Raw genomic sequence first — 18,071 nt, forward strand, 5'->3', positions numbered from 1 at the left:
CGGGTCCTGCGGAGGGGGGGGGGAGAGGGGGGGGAAGGGCCGGAAACGCCTCGATCTTACGGACAAGGTTCTTTAAAAAAAAAAAAAACAAAAAACACCCCACCATTAAAACTCTTCCGTACTTCTGGTTTCCACATGCGCGCGGTCTAAAAGTAGCTCTGACGCGTTTTCGTTGCTTTTTTTTTCCTTTGTCAGGGCGGGCAGATTTAACGCCTAATACGTTTTCTCTCCTCACCGTTAACTCTGCATTTCCTCTAAACCCTCTTTGTTTAAGCATCCCCGTCTTTTTTATTTTCTTGCCGCTGACCACCGGAATGGTTTTTTCTCATCTCGTGTGTAGGAAATGAAAGAAAAGAAGGAAAAACTTGAGGAGAAAACAGTCCACAAAGAAAAGAAGAAGGAGGTAGTAGAGGTGAGGCCCTTCTGAGGGATTTGGAGGCGTCAGGGAGGGTTTTATAAGAGGTGGTTAGCCTGGCTCGCTTTGGGTAATGAATACGAAGGGAATGCGGGAGATTAAGAAAGAGGGCAGGCCGAGGGAGCTCATAAAGGAGAGGGGCAAATGAAGAGCGAGCTATAGGATAATTGTGGAGAATGAGCCTTGAAGGACTTGGCGTAGTCAGCATGGCTCAGCGAGAAGAAAAAAGCTCACAGAAGGGAATGGAGACAAGATCAAGTAGGAGTTAGGAGAAGGTGGCACAGGAGACATGGTCTTGCGCTCACTGAAGTATCCTGAGGTCCGTCAGCGGTATAAGTTGAAGAAGGTGGGGGGGAGGAGCAGTGACGAAGTGCACAGACAGATGAAGGTCAGAAGGGATCTGGAAGCAGATGTACTACGAGCATAGGCTAAGTCATTAGCCTGTAACCAGAGAGATGTTCTGATTGTTGGGATGGGATGGCAGCAGCTTGTCGGGATGTAAGCTTGTGGAAGTCAAGGGGGGTCATATTGGTGGGGAGGGACTGGAAGGATTGGGTTTGTAAAGAAGGCCAGTTGGGAGGAGGGTTTCAGCTGGGATGGTGGGAAGAACGGTGTCTGAGTAACAGTGCAGAGGTCACTCGATGCACATCTGAGACTGGAGCCTGAAGTGGCTGGAGCTGTGGAGATTGGTCTTGCACTTGCAGCAAAGAGCATATGGAAACGTCATCCTGATGCCCATTTCTGCTCTGCCCAATTTCTATCATTCAGGATGAGGAAAATGGAGCTGAAGAGGATGAGGAAGAGAATCCTGATGATGTGGATGAAGAAGAAGGTGGTGATGAGGATGAAGGTAGGAATAATTGGTATAGGCAGGGTGGGGGGAATCAGGCTGCGGGGAACAGATTATGGAGGGAGATTCCTTCTCTGAGCCCTCTGACTGTGAGATTACATTCCCTTAAATGCTACTTCAATTAATCTGCGATTTCCTCTCTTGCTTGTGCTTAGAAGGAGACGAGAATGGGCAAGAGCAGGATGGTCATGCAGAAAAACGATCTGCAGAGGAGGAAGAGGTGAGTGATAGTGTGAGAGTACTGGCAGCGAGAAGGAACTAGGTTACCTGCTGATCAAATCCATGCGGATGCCGCTGCTGAGCATCTCAAATTGGCCTTGGGTCTCATTGCTTCAGCAGCAGATGGGTAAACCAATCTGATGTGGCAAGGGGATAATGAACCCCTGTAGACTCCTTGTAGGATCCCGGTCCTTCCACTAGCAGTCACGGTGCTGGGTGTTTGAGATTCAAGGTGCTTGAGGTTGTGCTGGGTGATGACCCCTCAAACACCCGTGACTTCTGGGCTTCAGGCCAGCAGATGGACTTGCAAGGGTGGATCTTGGGGTGTGTCTGAAGCGATGTGAGCCTGGGCTTCTTAGACCTCCCAAAAGTAACAGCGCGGGTATCCCTCCAAATGGAGCTGTCCCCGTCTTAACCGTGAGCATCAACAGAACAGTTGTGTCAGGCACTCAAGGGTGCTTTAAAGAGGAGTGGATTTAGGGCGGGCCAAACAGATTTCCATATGGAGGAAGGAACAGCAGTAAGAATTTTGTGGAGAAATGACATGCCTCGGTGTGGTGACTGATGGTAACTCCTTTTTTTTTTCCTCTCTCTGTCCTACGTAGGATGAAGTGGATCCAAAGAGACAGAAGACAGAAAACGGTTCTTCAGCTTGAGTCCTCCCCTCCCATCTCCTCTGTTCCGTCCATCTCTCCTCCTCCATTCCAGCCTGTGCTTGCACTGTCCGTTAGCCTCTGGCTTCACACAATCTCAGATGAGGAAAGATTAGAAATGCTCTCAAACAGGGAAGACAGCAGTTTCCTCCTCACCCGAAGACCTAGCCCATCTGTGACATTCCCCAGCTGAAATTGTTCCAGTCCCCCACATCCCTTCAGCTGTGCCCCACTTAAAAATGATCCTCCTCCCTCAAGAATCTCATCGTTTTCCTGGGGCCCAGTACGTAAACTTGCCAGGCCCATGTGCCAGGCTTCTCACGTGGCAAGCACCTCTCCTTCCCTTTTCACTCGCCCTCCTTTTTTTGTCACTAGTACGACTGAGATTCTTGACAGCTTCTGCTCCCCAGACTTGCTGTCAGATTGTCCTCCCTGAGTCCAGGAGGCTGCGGGCACAGATCTCATGGTGCGTTTTCCAGTCCTAGGCCTCCTCTCATCTGCTTTCCCACTGAACCCCGAGAGATGAAGAAAAAGAATATTACAAGCAAATAATGGTTCTATTAAGCCACATACGGAGACAGAATTTATTTTAAGCTTTCTTTTTTTTTTTTTGGTCAAGTTTACATGACAGCAAGCTGGCCCTCATGAATTTTTCAGAAGGGTTGTTTTTATATACAAACTTCATCTGAACTGTGTATTTTTTTAATTTGGAGGCTTTTTTAAAAACAAATCAAGAGAGAAACAATTGGGGACCAAACTCTGATTTCCATTTTTTCCCCTTCAGATTTTCTGGTGACCATTTTTGTAAATTAAAGGCAATATAGCCACGGCATTTTCTATGGCACAGACATCACGAGGATGATAGATATAAATATATATATTGTTTTCAACTAGCACTGTAAATAAAAGCGTTTAAAAATATTTCAAACAGCTTGTGTGGATGGTTGTGTCTGTACATCTTAGGTTATGTTCCGATCGGATCGGTAGAAGTTAGTTTGCAGAAAGGCAGGGTGGCTTGACCGGCAGCGGGTAGAGAGGGGAACCCTAAGTTAGTCAAAAGACCTGTCTTAGTTATTCAAATGTCCCCCGCGTGCTGCAGACCGGGGTGCCTGGGTCCTGTTCCCTCTGCCAGGCGAGGGCACGGCACAAACGCAACGTAAAGCTCCGGGGCTGTCGTGAAGCCCTCGAAGCTGAAATGGGGCCTCGGCACCAGGTGACGGAGGTTCAAGAGAGGGAACCTGAGCCGCGGTGGTTAGACATGGCCAAGTGCTGCTCTACGGCCCCCCTGCCCTGGCCGGCTTCAGGCACGGCCCGCGCAGCATCAGCCGCAGCAACGGGGAAGCGTTTTAAGAGGCGAGAGCTTCAGTTCTTTGTCCCACCAGCTGCCTGGGAGAGACCGGTCAAGCATTTGTCTTTTTTTATCTGCAGACCTTGAAAGCTGCTGTTAGCGGTTCTTCCTTTTTAAACTCGTACTTTGGCAATCGCGCAATGAGCCACCGAGACTGGGAGCTGTAAATAATACCAACTTTTGTCTGAGCATCAGTGGCTTTGTGCTTGTCCGACTGCAGCAAGAGATCGGATGCCAGGAGCGCCAACAGTTGCTTGTCTCTGGAGGGGCAAAGCGTCGACTGTCGTTTTCTCCAAATGTCTCCGTTTGGCTGCAGGACCGGCCCCGGGGCGCAGAGGGACACAAGCGTGGTGCAAAGGACGCAGATGCTGCCAAGCCCCTTCCCACCTACGGAGGTCTCTGGGGGCACGTGCCTGCCCGGTGGGATCTCACAGCACTGCGGGGTGCGGGTGCACCGCTGCCCCAGAACCCATTTTCTGGTGGACCCTCTGCTGGGTCTGGACCCATCTCGGTCCGAGGGCCACCACAGCCCTGGCGCTCCCACCCCGGCCCCTTCACTCCTTTCCATCTCAGTGTCAAGGAGGGGATTTGGGTCCTTCTCCTCCAGCGGCGACGGGCCTGGTTCAAACAGGTCCTGGGACATCCCCGTCTCCAGCTGGAGCCGCGCGCTGGGCTCTGCCTTCGGGGTCCTTTGCAGCGCAGTCGTTGCAGCCGTGCCCTCTCTGCCGCGTTCGCCGCGGCCCCGTCCCGCTCCGCGGAGCTCCCTCGGCCGCTGGAGCCACGGCCGGTTAGGGTGCCGTCCCCCCGTGACCAGCGTTTCAAAAGCAGGTAGCTGCTGCCTGGGACTGACTTGCAGCGCCTTCCCCTGCTCCTGCCCGCCTTGGGCAGTGCGATCAATGCGCTGCTTCAACCTGCACCTATCTTCTAGCCGCGCTTCTGCAATTTTGTATTCCTACTATTGCTCCGTTTTGAAAAACGATGGATTCTGGTTTCTGTTCAAGATGATACTTTCACACTGGAGCAAGTCCTCAGGACTCCCCCAAACTTTCTGCTGAGCAGTCATCTTTTACTGTTCGGTACCGAAGATAAGTTATTAGCGGATGATACAGTCTCTGCAGAGGCTGACTACAGTTTTCACGCTTCATCCCCACCACTGCAGCAGTGCCTGACCATGTGTAGTGAAGAATGTACTTGCCAATGAGATAATGCCATCTCTGCTTTCTGTGTGGATGCAACACCAGTACCTCTGGCTCTATCCAGCCGGTCACCCAGAAGGAGGTGAGGCAGCACCCGATCGTTAGGCCAGCACTAGCAATGTGAGCAGCCATCCCTCATCTCCTCTGAGCGAAACACTGCAGGACAGAAGGAAGTGACAAAGGGCTGCCAGCCAGGTTCCCCATGTCTCTATGGACCCCTTCACTCCACAGCTTCTGCTAGTTCTTCTGTCTTACTCAGATTTATTGAACACCTTTGTCATCATCTATGCAGAGTTAGAAGATACAGCTACAGATGCAGAAACAGTTAGAAGAATATTTGCTTTGGTATTTTTTCATCCGGGTGACCTGCAGGACACCATCACTGACTTGAGTTGAGGGCTACAGATAACACAATGGGAAGCTGCACGGTTTCTTCCCTTTCCTTAGACCTGCAAAGATCCGTGCTGTATCTGGTGGTATTTTAGCTGACAAGGCGATCACAGCAAGAAGTTACGTAGATTTCCAGAAAAAGTTGAGGATACAGCATTCTGCACTGCAGTTCATCTCAAGCCTGCCTGTGTGCTTGATTTGCATCCAAACTTGAAGGTGCTTTTTATCATTCAGTCTAATTCTTCTTCCACAGTGAGATCAATGGTGTTGTGCTGGTATCATCAAGGTAAGAACAAAGCCCATCTTCACCGGTGATTCCTCAGAAGTAATGATACCATTCAGGGCCCCTATTCACCTTGGCTCTGTGCTAATTCTCCGCTCATCTAATTCGATTCCTGTGACCATCTGTTAACCTCATCAGCTGGGGGCAGAACTCCCCGAACGCTACCAGTTCTGCTACGAGCTACACTAGAAGTCAGTGCATGCTGGCATGAAGCTGCAAGAGACTGTCTGCACAGAAGTGCATACTGGCTGAACCCAACTGTCTTTTCATCAGGGCTTACCATGGGGTCAAGCGTGACTGTAGACCAGACCTTAGGTTGCAATAAGCACGCAGCAAAGTTCTCAGTGGTTCCACCTGGGCGAGGTTTTGGTGTCAGGAGGCCCTTCCTAAGCAACATTTCTGGTGCTCATGATCCCTTCCTTGCTTCCGATGGCACCTGCTCCAAGCTTCTAGCAGCTCTGGTCCTGTCAGCTGAGTAGCACTGGAGATTTCCTTCTTTCTCATCCTGCCCCGGGGCTGCTTGCTTCGAGAGTCTTGTGGAGGCAGCGCAGTCATGCTCTTGCAGGCTCTGCTGGAATTCTCTCTAAAGCGACAATTTCTGCTTCTGACGGCCCTTTTCTGTGGTTTAGAAAAGCAAATGCAGACGCCAGCGCAAAGAGCAGGTAGAGCCGCCTACCAGGTCTTAGCTGGGTCCCTGTCCCAGCTCGGATGAGCGAGTGACCAGGAGGGATCACTGGACGGTTGGGACCTGGAGCCACCGGGGCGGCCAGCTCGCCCCCTGAAGGCTGTGGCTGTGGTGGGGGGTGCCAAGCCTGCCAGGACAGCACTGGTGGGATGCGAGCTGCTCCTCGTCGGGTGGCGGCGCAGGCACGGCCTCCTGAAGAGAACAGCCACGGCTGCGGCGGTGAGCTGCAGATGGCGAGCACGAGAGGAGGCAGCTGAACTCCCCGTTGATGGAATAAAACCAGTTGACGCTTCTGGTTAGGCAGAGCAACCTGACCTAGCTTTGGAGTCAGCTCTGCTGCAGCCAAGGGCGTTGGGCTAGAGATCCCCAGAGGTGCCTTCCCATCTACATCTTTCTGTGATATATGAAGAAACAGAGGCCTGCCATGGAAAGTTTGAACTGAGTCTGAAGGTATTTTGAAGTGCTGAGCCCAGAAACGAATGCTCTTTGCACCTTAGAGCTGTCACCTCCTCATTTCCCCCTTAGGCAAATTATTCCCTCCGCCCAGCCTCTTTGGTCTTTCACACCAGTTTTGAGCCAATAAATGAAGCAAGACCAGCATAATCAAAACCATTGCACGGGCAGAATCGTGAACCCTCCTTCAGACCTGGAAAAAGTGAGCCCTCCAGCCACTGCTGGTCTGGGAGGAAAACCCTGCTTGCTTCAGGAAAGTCCATAATCACCCTGTCATATTAGCTTAAAAAAAATAGTGAAGATGAATTACTTCTCTCCCCCACCTCTTTCTCTGGGATCAGGGGCTTCTTTAGGCCCTCCGGTTAGGAGACACATTGCTCAGCCGCTTCCCATACGCCATATGGGAAACTGAAACAACTTGCCTTCCCAGATCCTTAAGAAGCCCGTGTACTTTTCCCTCCCACCTCTCTCCCTTATTTCAAGAGCGGAGTCAAAGACAGACACGCTCATGGCTGATCCAGTCTGTGTGTTTTCTCAGGGAAGAAGTCTGTGTTTACATGTGTGGGCTCAGACTGGGGACATATCACAGATGGACAGGACTGGAGCACTGCCTACCAGTGGATGAGTTTGGGGTTTGTTTCTTGGTGAGCTCTTACGGTTTTAGCAAAGCATGGTCAGTCACAGGGGGGAGGAGAGACCCACGGTGTTTGTCTTCAAGGGTCTCAGCCACACAAGATGGCTTATGGACCAAGCGTGGTGCCATCAGGTACAGCTTCGCTCTTGTGGGAGGCATTTTCTGTCAGACACAGAAGAGAATGCTTTCCCACCTCAGGCTGTTCAGGAAGCCTGAGTCGCAGCTGGAAGTATCTGTGCACAACAGTAGATCCTTAGCTGAGCTTCAGGGAACTGGGATATCAGAGCAGACACCTTGTCAGGTGTACCTGTGCAGGCAGGCTATGGCAGATGACTAGGCGACTTGCTGCAAATCACCCGTTAAAGAAGCTGGAAGAGCACGCGACCCTTGTATGTGCTGTGGGTGATATCTAGCTGATGCTACTTGTCATCGGGGGGCTGTCGGAGCCACACATTCTACAGATCTCCAGCATTTTTTAGAATGACATTGTTCCCATTTTCTACCGCCTATCTTAAACACTTTATCTCAACAAGTCCAGCTGAACGTTTCCAATGTCCTAGTGGGGTTCAAGATGCTTTATTCTCAATCACCTAATCCATGAAGCAGTGTCATTATGTTGGCAGGGTGTTTGGCCACATGTCCTGCAACGAAGAATCTTGTCCCTAGGTCTGAAATGCTACTGGGGCTTCATGCATCCAAGATGGAAGAGCCTAAAACCAGTAAAGGCTGTAAGATGTAGCAAAAATAGTCAGCTTCCAGAGCTCTGTGATTATGTAGGTCTGCCAATATCTCTCTAGGAGCTCAGGTAGAGCCATATCTTAGACTTTCCCAGACCTTACAGCAATTCACCCATCATTTTAGGATACATTTATTAGGCTGAAAAATTTGTAATGAAAATTTTTGAAGACCCTTACCTGAAGCATCCTTCAGCAGCTTTTCTGTTGTTGCACATCCAAATAACTTCACAAAAGGGCCTTCGCTGGACAGCACTCCACAAGTATGAACTCAGGTAGCGCTCTGTTAGGCTCGTCCATAAACACACCAGAAGTCCCATCTGAAAACTCAGAGCTAGTTGCTGTTTTCCTGTGTGAAGGACAGTTTCTTAAATGGTACTTCAAAATTTTTTCCTATGTCAGATCCAGTTTTGAAAACAGCTGAGGCTGTCGTATATGGCTCCAACAAACCTCCTGTGCTTCCAGGATAGCAGCAACGTAGATACAGACCCAGATTTGAGCTTGGAATTTGCCAGTTCTCCACGAGGTAAATTTCACAGAAGGTTCAGTAGAGAAGTTTGGGAAAGCCAACCTTGTAATTCAAATGAGTCATGAGGTTTTGATCATAACTAAAGAAAATACAGACTGCTTCAGGGTCTGTGAATCCCTTTTCATAGCTGTAGAAATAAGCATTCTTGTAAAGCACTGCTAACAGTGTGCCATGTTGACTGCAGTTTCTCAATGGGAGAGGATCCTGTTCCACCTCAGTTACTCTATGTTTTAAAGGGTTTCCAGATCAAATCCTGACTTAAGGTCTCCCATCTGTGGCAGGATTCCTGTAGGTGGCCCAGTATTCCCCAGTGCTGCTCTTGCTTTTACTTCCAAGGGTAAAAAGCTTACAGAGAGCTGATGGGATCCCAGACTGCAGACAAGAAGGAAGACTGCTGTCATGGAATTGGGATATAGTGGTGACACCTGCAGTTTTCTAATTGCCATACAGCAGAACATCTCAGCACTGTACGTGCTCCCATCACTGAAGACTCCAGCAAGACCCAGTCCTCCTGCGTTACCTGGGATGCAAAGGCGAAGCCCCAATCTCTTCTTTCAAGACTGCTGCTTGTGCTGAAAAAGAGCACCACTCTGGGAGAATAAGCAGCACAACCAACTGTAGCTCAAACGGATACCTCTCTCAGCTTGGAGGGTGGACCTTGTATCGCTGTCCTTGATCCTCTCGAACGGGTTTATTACTGGGAGAGGAATCGCTGGAGTCCTTTCAGCGTAGGTCTACAGCTTTCCTGTCTCCTCAAGAGCCCTCTGGTGGCACCAAACTTGACATGTCTGTAAATACTTGACTGAAAAGATGGTAAGCAGTCTTCTGAGTTTCTCTGTACCCAAAATGCCGGGCACAGAGCATGCCGTGAGCTGTCTCTCAGAGTGGAGAAACCAGGAATGCCTCAGATCACACCACCGGTGTTATGAAAGGCCTAACTCAAACCTGGAGAACTGAGGAGTCCCTGTGTGGTCAATCAGCATCAGATTTGTCTTGCCTGGGTGTCTGCAGGTTGATTTGAACATGCACAGGTGTCTCTCTGGCTTCCAGGAGAAATGGACCTTTGCCTAGAGAGTCCAGGGCAGGTCTAGGGGACCTCCACTAGAAAGGCACGTATACATTCACGTCACTTACAGCCTTCTCAGTTGTAGCTGATTCTGGACCCTTTCCCAGTAGCGTTCCCTCCCTTATTGCATCTGCTAGATAGAGCTTTGGAGTTTGATTTTCCCCCCTTAGGAAGTTATGGCCCTATTTTTCTCATTGTCTACAACTCCAGTTGCTTATCAAGAACCTATATTGGACGCCCAACAGCAGAGCCAGTACCTGAGATCACTGCAACTTTCTGGAGAACATCTTTTAGAGTTGTCAGTTGCAGGATTGTCTTGGGGAAACAAACTTCTGGTTTAGCTGGCAGGTCCACACATCCCCAAGTGACCACAGCAACTGCCCCAGGTATCTTAAAATCTGTCAGTGCTGCACTGTCAGCTGGGGTTAAGACACTGCTTGGATAGTCCACTTCTCCCAGAGCCATTTACAGATATCAGCCAGCCATCCAGAGTGTAATTCCACGTGACAGCAATGGCATTTTAAAAGTTTTCTATCCTTTCCACTCCTCAGTACAGTTTCTCATCTGCTCAGTTGTGCTAGGGCAGCTGCCTGTGGGCACTTGCCATGGAAGTAATTTGAAATATTCCCTGTCCTAACTACACACCCACTTTTTCTTCTCCTCTTCCTTTTAAACCTAATGGTTACATTGGTCTGGCTTACAGCCCCATGAAGGGCCATATTATCACAATCTGTGCATGGGGGGTGAGTATGTAGCCAGGGGCAGTCATTCCCAGTGGCATTGAGACAGGAAGGCAAACTTGGATCAGGTTCCTCATGAGAGCAGCTGCAAGGTGGAATCCCACCCTCAAGCACCTGGGAAGGTTTCCAGATCATCTTCCGACCCTTCAGTGAGCACACCCCTTCACTTTGAGAGTTTTCTGGGTTTTATATCCACCCCAAACATTTGTTTTTCACAGACCAGAGCAGGAAATGCTGTTAGTCTTGGGTTTGGGTTTTTTTTTCTTCTTTTGAGTAACTACTCCTGACCCAGTATTTTGACTGTAGCCTCCTTTTCCATTCTTAAGGCTTCTGAACTTTACCTTGCCTCATGACTGGACCATTTTGTCCGTATTTCTTTCTCTGCACAAGCTTACAGTTCAGACAGGGGGCCCACAGAACCCTTGAGGTTACCAGTCTTTCAGAGTGACTTTTATTTTGACTTAATAAGCAACACAGAGAAGAAAATGATAGTAATAAGAAAAAAAAAACCACAAAAAAAAGAGAAACCCCTATCTCTCCTTCAAGTCTGGAACAAGTGAGCCCTCTGACCACCTGTAGCTAGGGAAAAAACAGCAGGTCCCTGCTAAACTCAGGGGAAAGTCCCCACACCCACATGCCGCCACCACCACCTCAGTTTGAGTCCAGGAGCCTTTTCCTTCCTTTTCCCTGTAGCTTATGTGCCTCAGCTCAGCAGTCATGCTCCTCTGCAGTTTCCCAGCCCTGCGCTGGAGTTTTCTTGCAGAGCAAGCCCAGCTGGCTTTTTTCCTGAGTCTTAAAAAGGGCCCACATGTACTCTTAGGGAAGCCCTCCAGTCAGGGCTGTGAGTGAGGGAAAAGCCTGGGGAAATATGAATAGATAGTGTTTTATTCTCATGATGGTGATCAGCTGGCTTGACTGCCTTGTTCCTGCAGAGAGCCCCATATCCTAGGGCTGAGCAAGAGGATGCCGTCGACCATTTTTCACGTCAACAGTCTGCAGGTGGTGAAGAGGCCACCACAAGAGTTCTTCCCGTGTCAGAGCCTTGCTCTGAAAAACATGTGCTTCATTTCCAGCCAGATTTTGGGTTTAATTTTGAGCCACTAGTCATCCTTATGCTCCTCTGTTGGAGTAGAGAACCTGCCTCTATTTCACATCTTCTCCTCATGGGGAGAAAATGTCAAAGATAGATTGCGAATAGATCAGAGAGAGATTGTGAGCTTAAAAATGGTCGTACCAATGGTGTCTCTAGCCTAGTGCTCTGCTATGGCCAATACAGGATCCCTAAGGAAAGGCACCGAGAGCCAAGGCACCATATAGAAGCTTCCTGTAAAAAGAGTCAAGGACATCCTGAGCTGGCAGTCATACCCAGGCCGTCAGATTCAAAAGCCAGCGAGGAATTGATCCTCCACAAATTACCTAAACCCTGTTTGAACTCATTTATGCTCCTGGTCTCCACAACATCCTCTAACAATAATTCTACCGTCTTTATGGCACGTAAAACGAATTTCCTTTTGTTTGCAGTAAAATTGCTTCCTGAGCTCACCACGGTTTCCTTCAGATTAGGTAAAATAGATCAAACACCTCAAGTTCTGTACATTCGAAAGCAAAATCTCCAGGCGCCAAGTCAGGGGTTTTTGTACCACTCTTCTAAACCCTTCTCCATTTTTCCACATCCTTTTTTGAATCATGGACATGTTCCAGTAACTTGTGCTGTAAACAGAGGTAACACAATCTGTTCGCTCTTTGAGATCGCATTTTATACAGCATGCGATCATGTATCTGCCTCCCTGGGGTCTTGTCTTCCCAGGATACTGTATTCTGTTCTGGAAGTGTGATCCACATACTTTGTTCCTCAACATATAACCTTATGTTTTCATTCTAAGTGTGATTTTACCAGGGGTCTTAGGAGGCAGTTACTTCCCATTAACCTCGCCAAATACGAAGTGTGCACCATGCCAGGAGAGACAGTCACACCTGCAGAGCTGTGAAGCCTTCCTAACCACATTCTGGCAGCATAAGACAGCCATGGACATCAGAAAGCAGTTGGATGTTGAAGAAATCCTGTGGCAGCCTAGCACTGGAAGCTCACAGAGTCTGAATTTCTAGGGTGCTTTAATCTCATGAACAAAAGGGCTGAAGTATTTACACAGGACACAAAAGCATTAGCTGCTTTATCTTCTACTCTCATGCACACCATACAGCTGGAGACGGTCCTTTGGTCTTTTGTGGCTTTCTGAGAAAAACCTGGCAGAGAAGCCTGTTACCGTGGAGAGAACGCCGCTCAGCGTGGCCTGTTCACCTCCTGGAGAACGGGACCTGACACCTGCAAACAAAAACTTCTTAGAACCAGGAAAAATTATAAATGGCACCAAACCAAAAAAATTGAGCTTAAACCCATGTTTTCCCCATGGGGCCTTAATTGCACGCCAGTGACAGACTCCTGGCAGAACTTCCTAATATTTAGTTTGTTGGATCTCCGTCCTGGGAACCCAGATCTCTCCCAGTCCTCATCATGACACGGGAGGTCCCACCCCTTCTTGGGAACTTTAAAGCCCCTTTACACAGAAGAATCGTTCCATCTCTTTTGTCCCAGCCTTCTTTGAGGGTAAATAAGAGTCAGTCCTTACACCGACAAAGCCTGTTGTATGTGCCATAATGATAGCCAGTCATCTTCCAGCATGGTGAGAACAGGGGTACCTCCAGAGCCAGCAGGGTCTCTTTGCAGTGCTGAAGGCTAGTCAAATGCCAGACTTCATTAGCAAGAACACAGCAAGCAGCAATTAATCCTGTCTTCATGGCACGTGAAAAGCCACATCTGCAGTACTGTGGGACGTTGACACACTGGAGCAAGTCCAGCAAAAGGTCCTAAGATGTCTGTGGGGTGGAGGACATGACGCATGACAAGGAGCGTTTGTTCAGCCTGAAGAAGACCGGGGAGCTAACTGCTGCCTGCTGATACCCAAAGGGGCTTAGAGAGAAGATAGAGCCAGACTCCTCTCACAGGGGCACAGAGAAAGGACACAAGACAAGCAGCACAGGTTGCAACAAATGAACTTCCTATGGGACATAAGGAAAAGCCTCTCCTGTGAGGGTGCTTCAGCAGTGGAACAGGTTTTCAGGGAGGCTGGAGAATCTCCACAATTGGAGGTGCTCAGGATTTGCCTGGGCCAGGCCCTGAGCAACCCAGCCTAGTTTGAGAGTCTGCTGGGAGCAGAGGGATGGAGTGGAGACCCCAGAGGTCCCTTTCCGCATGAGTCTTCCTGTGGTGCTGTGACCAACAAGTGGGTTCCTTTGGGTTTGCATTTTTTTCTTAGTGGGGCAGTAGAAGCTACCTTACAAAACGATGCAGGCTGCTACCTGCCATGAGGTGCCAAATGAAGAGGAAATTGAAAAAACAGCTCAGCTGCCACCACAGTCTAAATTGCAGCGTGTCACACAATCCAGCATAAATGAATAGTGTTGCAGAAAGGGGCAATCCCATCTTCCCTTTCATCTCTCCTGCCGCCTCTCTTTTGTCAACACTGATGAGCATCAGAGAATTGATCCAGCTGAAAACTAAACTGTAAAGAAATAAATCCATTTTGATTTACAATGAGCCCTTTCAGTTTAAAAATGCACCATCTCCCTCCCTAGCAATTTTTGTTCAAAGCAAAGTGGTTGGGGATCACCAAATCAGAGACTTCATTCTCTTCAGAAGTATTCTGGAGCACTGCTTTCCCCTTCCTTGCTGTGCCATCATCCACATGAACCTTCCCAGGGACTGTATTCTTCTGCAAATGATTTCTCATAGCATCAAAAGCTCCTTTAGTAACCCTCTACTTTTTTATATCTAGCTTTCCCACTAAGAAAGAAATAACATATTCTTTAGTAATAAGTATTTGCCTGTAGCTTCCAGAGCTCCAGTGTACTGTAAGATATGGGCTCATGTTCTCCTGCCATGATGCACTGTAAAAACACAGCACATGGACCAGACCTACTTTTTCACAGTTCCCGAGGACACATGCAAGTAAACCTGGAGCCAGACCCCTCTGTGCCCTGGGCAATGCTCATCCCCCAGCATCTGAAATATGTCTGAGGTGCCTCTTCTGTGTCAGAGAGACCCACGCTGCTGCCAAGAGTAAGACACAGAAAGGATTAGAGCCCCCTGCGCAGAAGGCACATCCTTCTATGGCAGTTTTTCTTTGAGGGGATACTTGCTGTATTATCTGTCAGTTGAGAGAAACAGCAGCAGTGGGGATCTGAGCCTGGCATATGTGGATCAGACTATCTCCCTCTTGGCACCCAGGAGACCATTGATATTCCCCTGGATCTGCTGCTGGAAGGTCTTACACCAGCAGACAGAACCCACATCTGTTCTGGAGATCCCCCAGGCCAAAACACCCCTCAGGAAAAATCAGTCATACAGTCTGCCTGCAAAACTGTCAGGAGAATGGCAAACCGAAGGAGCCACACCTAGGAAGGGGCTTGTGTATAATCTGATGAGGAAATCTGGGTGCCCAGGTTTCACTACGTGTCCAGCATCATCCTCCCAGCCTATCCTGACACCAGTCTTGGTGCTGACAGCTCTTTCAGAGGTCTTGTTTGCTGGCCATTTCTGCCAGTGCTCGCCTGCTTTCTGGACTACCCCTGATGTCCAGTGCTAGTCTGTCATCCAGCTCTGCTGTCAGCACTGGAGCTTCCAGTGCTCCGGGGCCCAAGGACCCTGCAGATGGTCGGACTCTTTCTCTCCAGCTACCCCTGGGAGAACCAGGTTTTGGGAATCCCACTCTCAGACCAAGGTTCAGCTCCTATCGGAGTGCCTCTCAGCTCCTTTCAGCCCATACCTGAGTCAAGGGAATCTTTTAGGACCATTCTGCTACAGCCCCAGTCACTCAGCGACACATGGCACATTGGGTCAAAGCCCAATTCCTTCACCTCAGTGTCAGGTCACTGTAACCGAGAGCTTTCTCCTCACAGCTGGCATGCTTCTCCCATCCCTTGCATGTGTTGGGCTCCTGGGTACCTCTTCATTCTTGAGAAAACTTACTGCAGCCCTGGGACCTTTGGGAGGCTATCAAATATTTTTCCAGTGGATTAAAAGCAAGGCATGAATGCTGCATTGGGAAGTGAGTCAAAATGTAACCTAGCTTGCTGCATGTATTTTTGTAGTTGATCCACCTCACCCTCTGTGTTGCAAAACACAGAGGCTGTGGCATCAAAGACATCCTGTGGCATCAAAGACATCGCTTAACTAGATATTGGCCAAGGTACCGATATCCATCACCATCTCCACAGGTAGTTGTGGATGTCCGAAGAGGATCCTCCAGCATCCCATCTCTCCCCCAGGAAGGATCTGGAGGCCTTTTGAAAGAGAACAGTTCCACACTTCTCTACAGCTGATGCTGGCCAGATACAAGATGCTAGCTGCCAAATATGTCTATGAATGCTGCAGATTCTCTTCAGTGATTAAATCACTTAGGTTTTTTTAGCAGAAATGCAGCCTGCAGGTTTGGTCAGCACCCCCAATGTTGTTCCTGACTTTCTAATTCAGGTTTCTCTGGGATATTCAGCTATCTGCTGAGGATTGTCATACAAAGGTGACTCACCTTTTAGCACTGTAAAGAAAGAAGCTGCATATTTGTCCAGAATCCATAAAGCTATGCTTTCCTAAAGGTGTTCCCATGGGATTCTGGGAAGCAGGCCACCGCTAGACTCTCCTCAGCTCCACATCAGAGACGTGTGGTGACACAGGCACTGCCCATTCAGCAAATCCTCTAAAAAGGACCTTTTCAAAAGAGCCTGCCGATAAAGGTCAGGCAGCCAGCCACTCTTCCTCCTCCTAGCACTTCTGCAGAGGCACATTTTGGGTTTGCCCAGATCTACTGGGAGTTGTGAACTTTCTCTTTTCTAATCCTCTTCTCCTCACCCCTTTTTGGGATCTGTCACCTCAGGTAAATGGGTCCCTTCTCCAAGACCACTCTGACACGTGGTGTACCCTGGCCATGGGAAGATAACATGCTGCTTCCAGGCATTGCAGAGGGACAGAAGTCTGGAGCAACCGCTTCCTCCTGTGAGAAAGGAAGCGCATTTGGTACCCACCCTGGACTTAGAGAAGTTGAGCAATTTCATTTACAGAATGGATCCCAGGTTGGCACCTTGGTAGAAACCATCATGGCCCTTTGTGGAGGAGGAGTGGCTTGCATCCCTCTACCTCAGGGGTGCCTACTTCGACGCATTTCCACATTGTGCATCTGACACAAAGCCTGTCAAGCCATGGGCACCGGCTCTTTTCAGTTCAGGGTACTGCTGCTTGGTCTGTCCGCACCCACTCCAGAACGACTACATCTGTCCTGAGCACCCAGAGAAGAGCAGCTCCACTACTTCACTTCTGGAGCTGAGCTTAGATCTCTTTTAGCTCCCTGAGCTTCCCAGTCAGTGTCAGAAGTCTCACAGTTAATCCCAGTCTCACCCCTGGAAAGCCCATTGCCCATCCAGGCGCCTGTTGAGTACTGACCTGCCCAGCTGCTTTTGCTCACCCTACATCCCCTGTCAGACCTTCCCTTCTGTCTCCCCAGGCACGGCTGCTTTCTGTTTACAGTCCCTCGCCACAAAGTTATTAGTTATCTCTTATTAGTAAGCAACTTCTTTTTGCTTGTTATGTTTGCTTTAGCTCTGGGCAAACAGCAATCAGGACGTTTTACATGAGGTCTTTTTGGTGAGCGCTCTATCTCGGGAACACCCAAACCAGCTGATCTCAAGTTGCATGGCTGATAACCCAGTCTTCAAGTCACAGCGCAATTTCTTCAGTCAGTTAAAAGCCTGCAAATAAATTATAGAGCCCCTCAGAAAGTCAGCATAAAGCAGAAGATTGTGACTAGCTTCAGACTTGATGCTGCAAGGACCAAAACATGAAAGTGGAATCACTCAGAGAAAAACATTGTGTCACAGAAATCTGGAAACGCAATGGAAAATTCCTTCAGCAAGACTAACTCAATGATACTGCAGAATAGTGTTTTCTATTCCTATTTTTCGCGGTAAGTGTAGTTTGTACCCATAAGACGTGCCAAAGGAGACAAGAAGAGCAATGTATTAAGGTTGTGAGCAAGGTGACTGCTGTGGGTAAGTCTGGAACCTGGCTGAAGCTAGCTAATGCCTAACACGGACAAAGGAGTATTTAGTGAGCTGGGCTTCTGTATCCCAGTCCTGGGCTACTCTCATTGTAGCCTGCCCCTCATTCCCCATGGCTCTGCCAGAGTCCACACGTCCCTGTCAGCCCCTCCGCCTGAGGGACCCACACAGGCTGTTCTGAGAAGATGCCCCTATGCTGATCTTGCTCCCGTCATTGTTATTTCTGCGGCGGGGTCCTGTTCTGGGAGATGACGAAAATGCCATTCAAGGGAGTCAGCATTTAAAATGGGTCGTTAGAGAGAAACGTCACAGGTGTCTTTGCTAAAGATAGCCTGGTGCTGAGTAAAACAGTGCCTCCAGAACCTTCATTTCACAACATGCTCATTCAGCATAATAACCCCTCGGCCCCAAATGCCCCCTCCCAGTGCTAGACAGCTCCTGTCACTTTCCCGGGCTCTCCATCAGTCCCTCGTGACCGCGTCTCGGGAAGCAGCAGCAGGATGGAAATCTATCTCTCTCCTTTGCCAGTTCTTACAAGAAAGAAGCGTTTTCTACAGCAGGGATTCAGTTAAGGGTGGTTTTGGGGACTAGAGGGGAATAGGGCCAGGGCGCCGAGGTTAAGAGTGCGGAGCGGGTCGGGATGGAGGGGGAGAGCAGCGAGCTTGGTGTGTCCCCTGGCCGAAGCCAGAGGAGGGGGAGCAGATGACACCGGGCTGCGGAGCCGTATGTGTCTCCCCGCCACGGTTCCATCTCTCTTCTCTGTCTCTCA

At 49.2% G+C, this 18,071-nt stretch overlaps 1 protein-coding gene across 1 annotated transcript in view; it reads left to right on the top strand.

Annotated features, from left to right (window-relative positions):
* The window catches only part of PTMS (parathymosin), a 3,471-nt gene extending 406 nt beyond the window's left edge, over window positions 1–3,065 (top strand). The window contains exons 2-5 of the mRNA XM_010567569.1: window positions 341–412; window positions 1,184–1,265; window positions 1,421–1,485; window positions 2,090–3,065. Of these exons, the coding sequence (XP_010565871.1) occupies window positions 341–412; window positions 1,184–1,265; window positions 1,421–1,485; window positions 2,090–2,140 (270 nt within the window). The 3' untranslated portion in view covers window positions 2,141–3,065. The remainder of the gene's footprint in view (window positions 1–340; window positions 413–1,183; window positions 1,266–1,420; window positions 1,486–2,089) is intronic.
* The last annotated feature ends 15,006 nt before the right edge of the window (window positions 3,066–18,071 follow it).

This window comes from Haliaeetus leucocephalus, unplaced genomic scaffold (assembly GCF_000737465.1).
Source record: "Haliaeetus leucocephalus isolate CR32 unplaced genomic scaffold, Haliaeetus_leucocephalus-4.0 Scaffold228, whole genome shotgun sequence".
In the NCBI taxonomy this organism is placed as follows: domain Eukaryota; kingdom Metazoa; phylum Chordata; class Aves; order Accipitriformes; family Accipitridae; genus Haliaeetus; species Haliaeetus leucocephalus.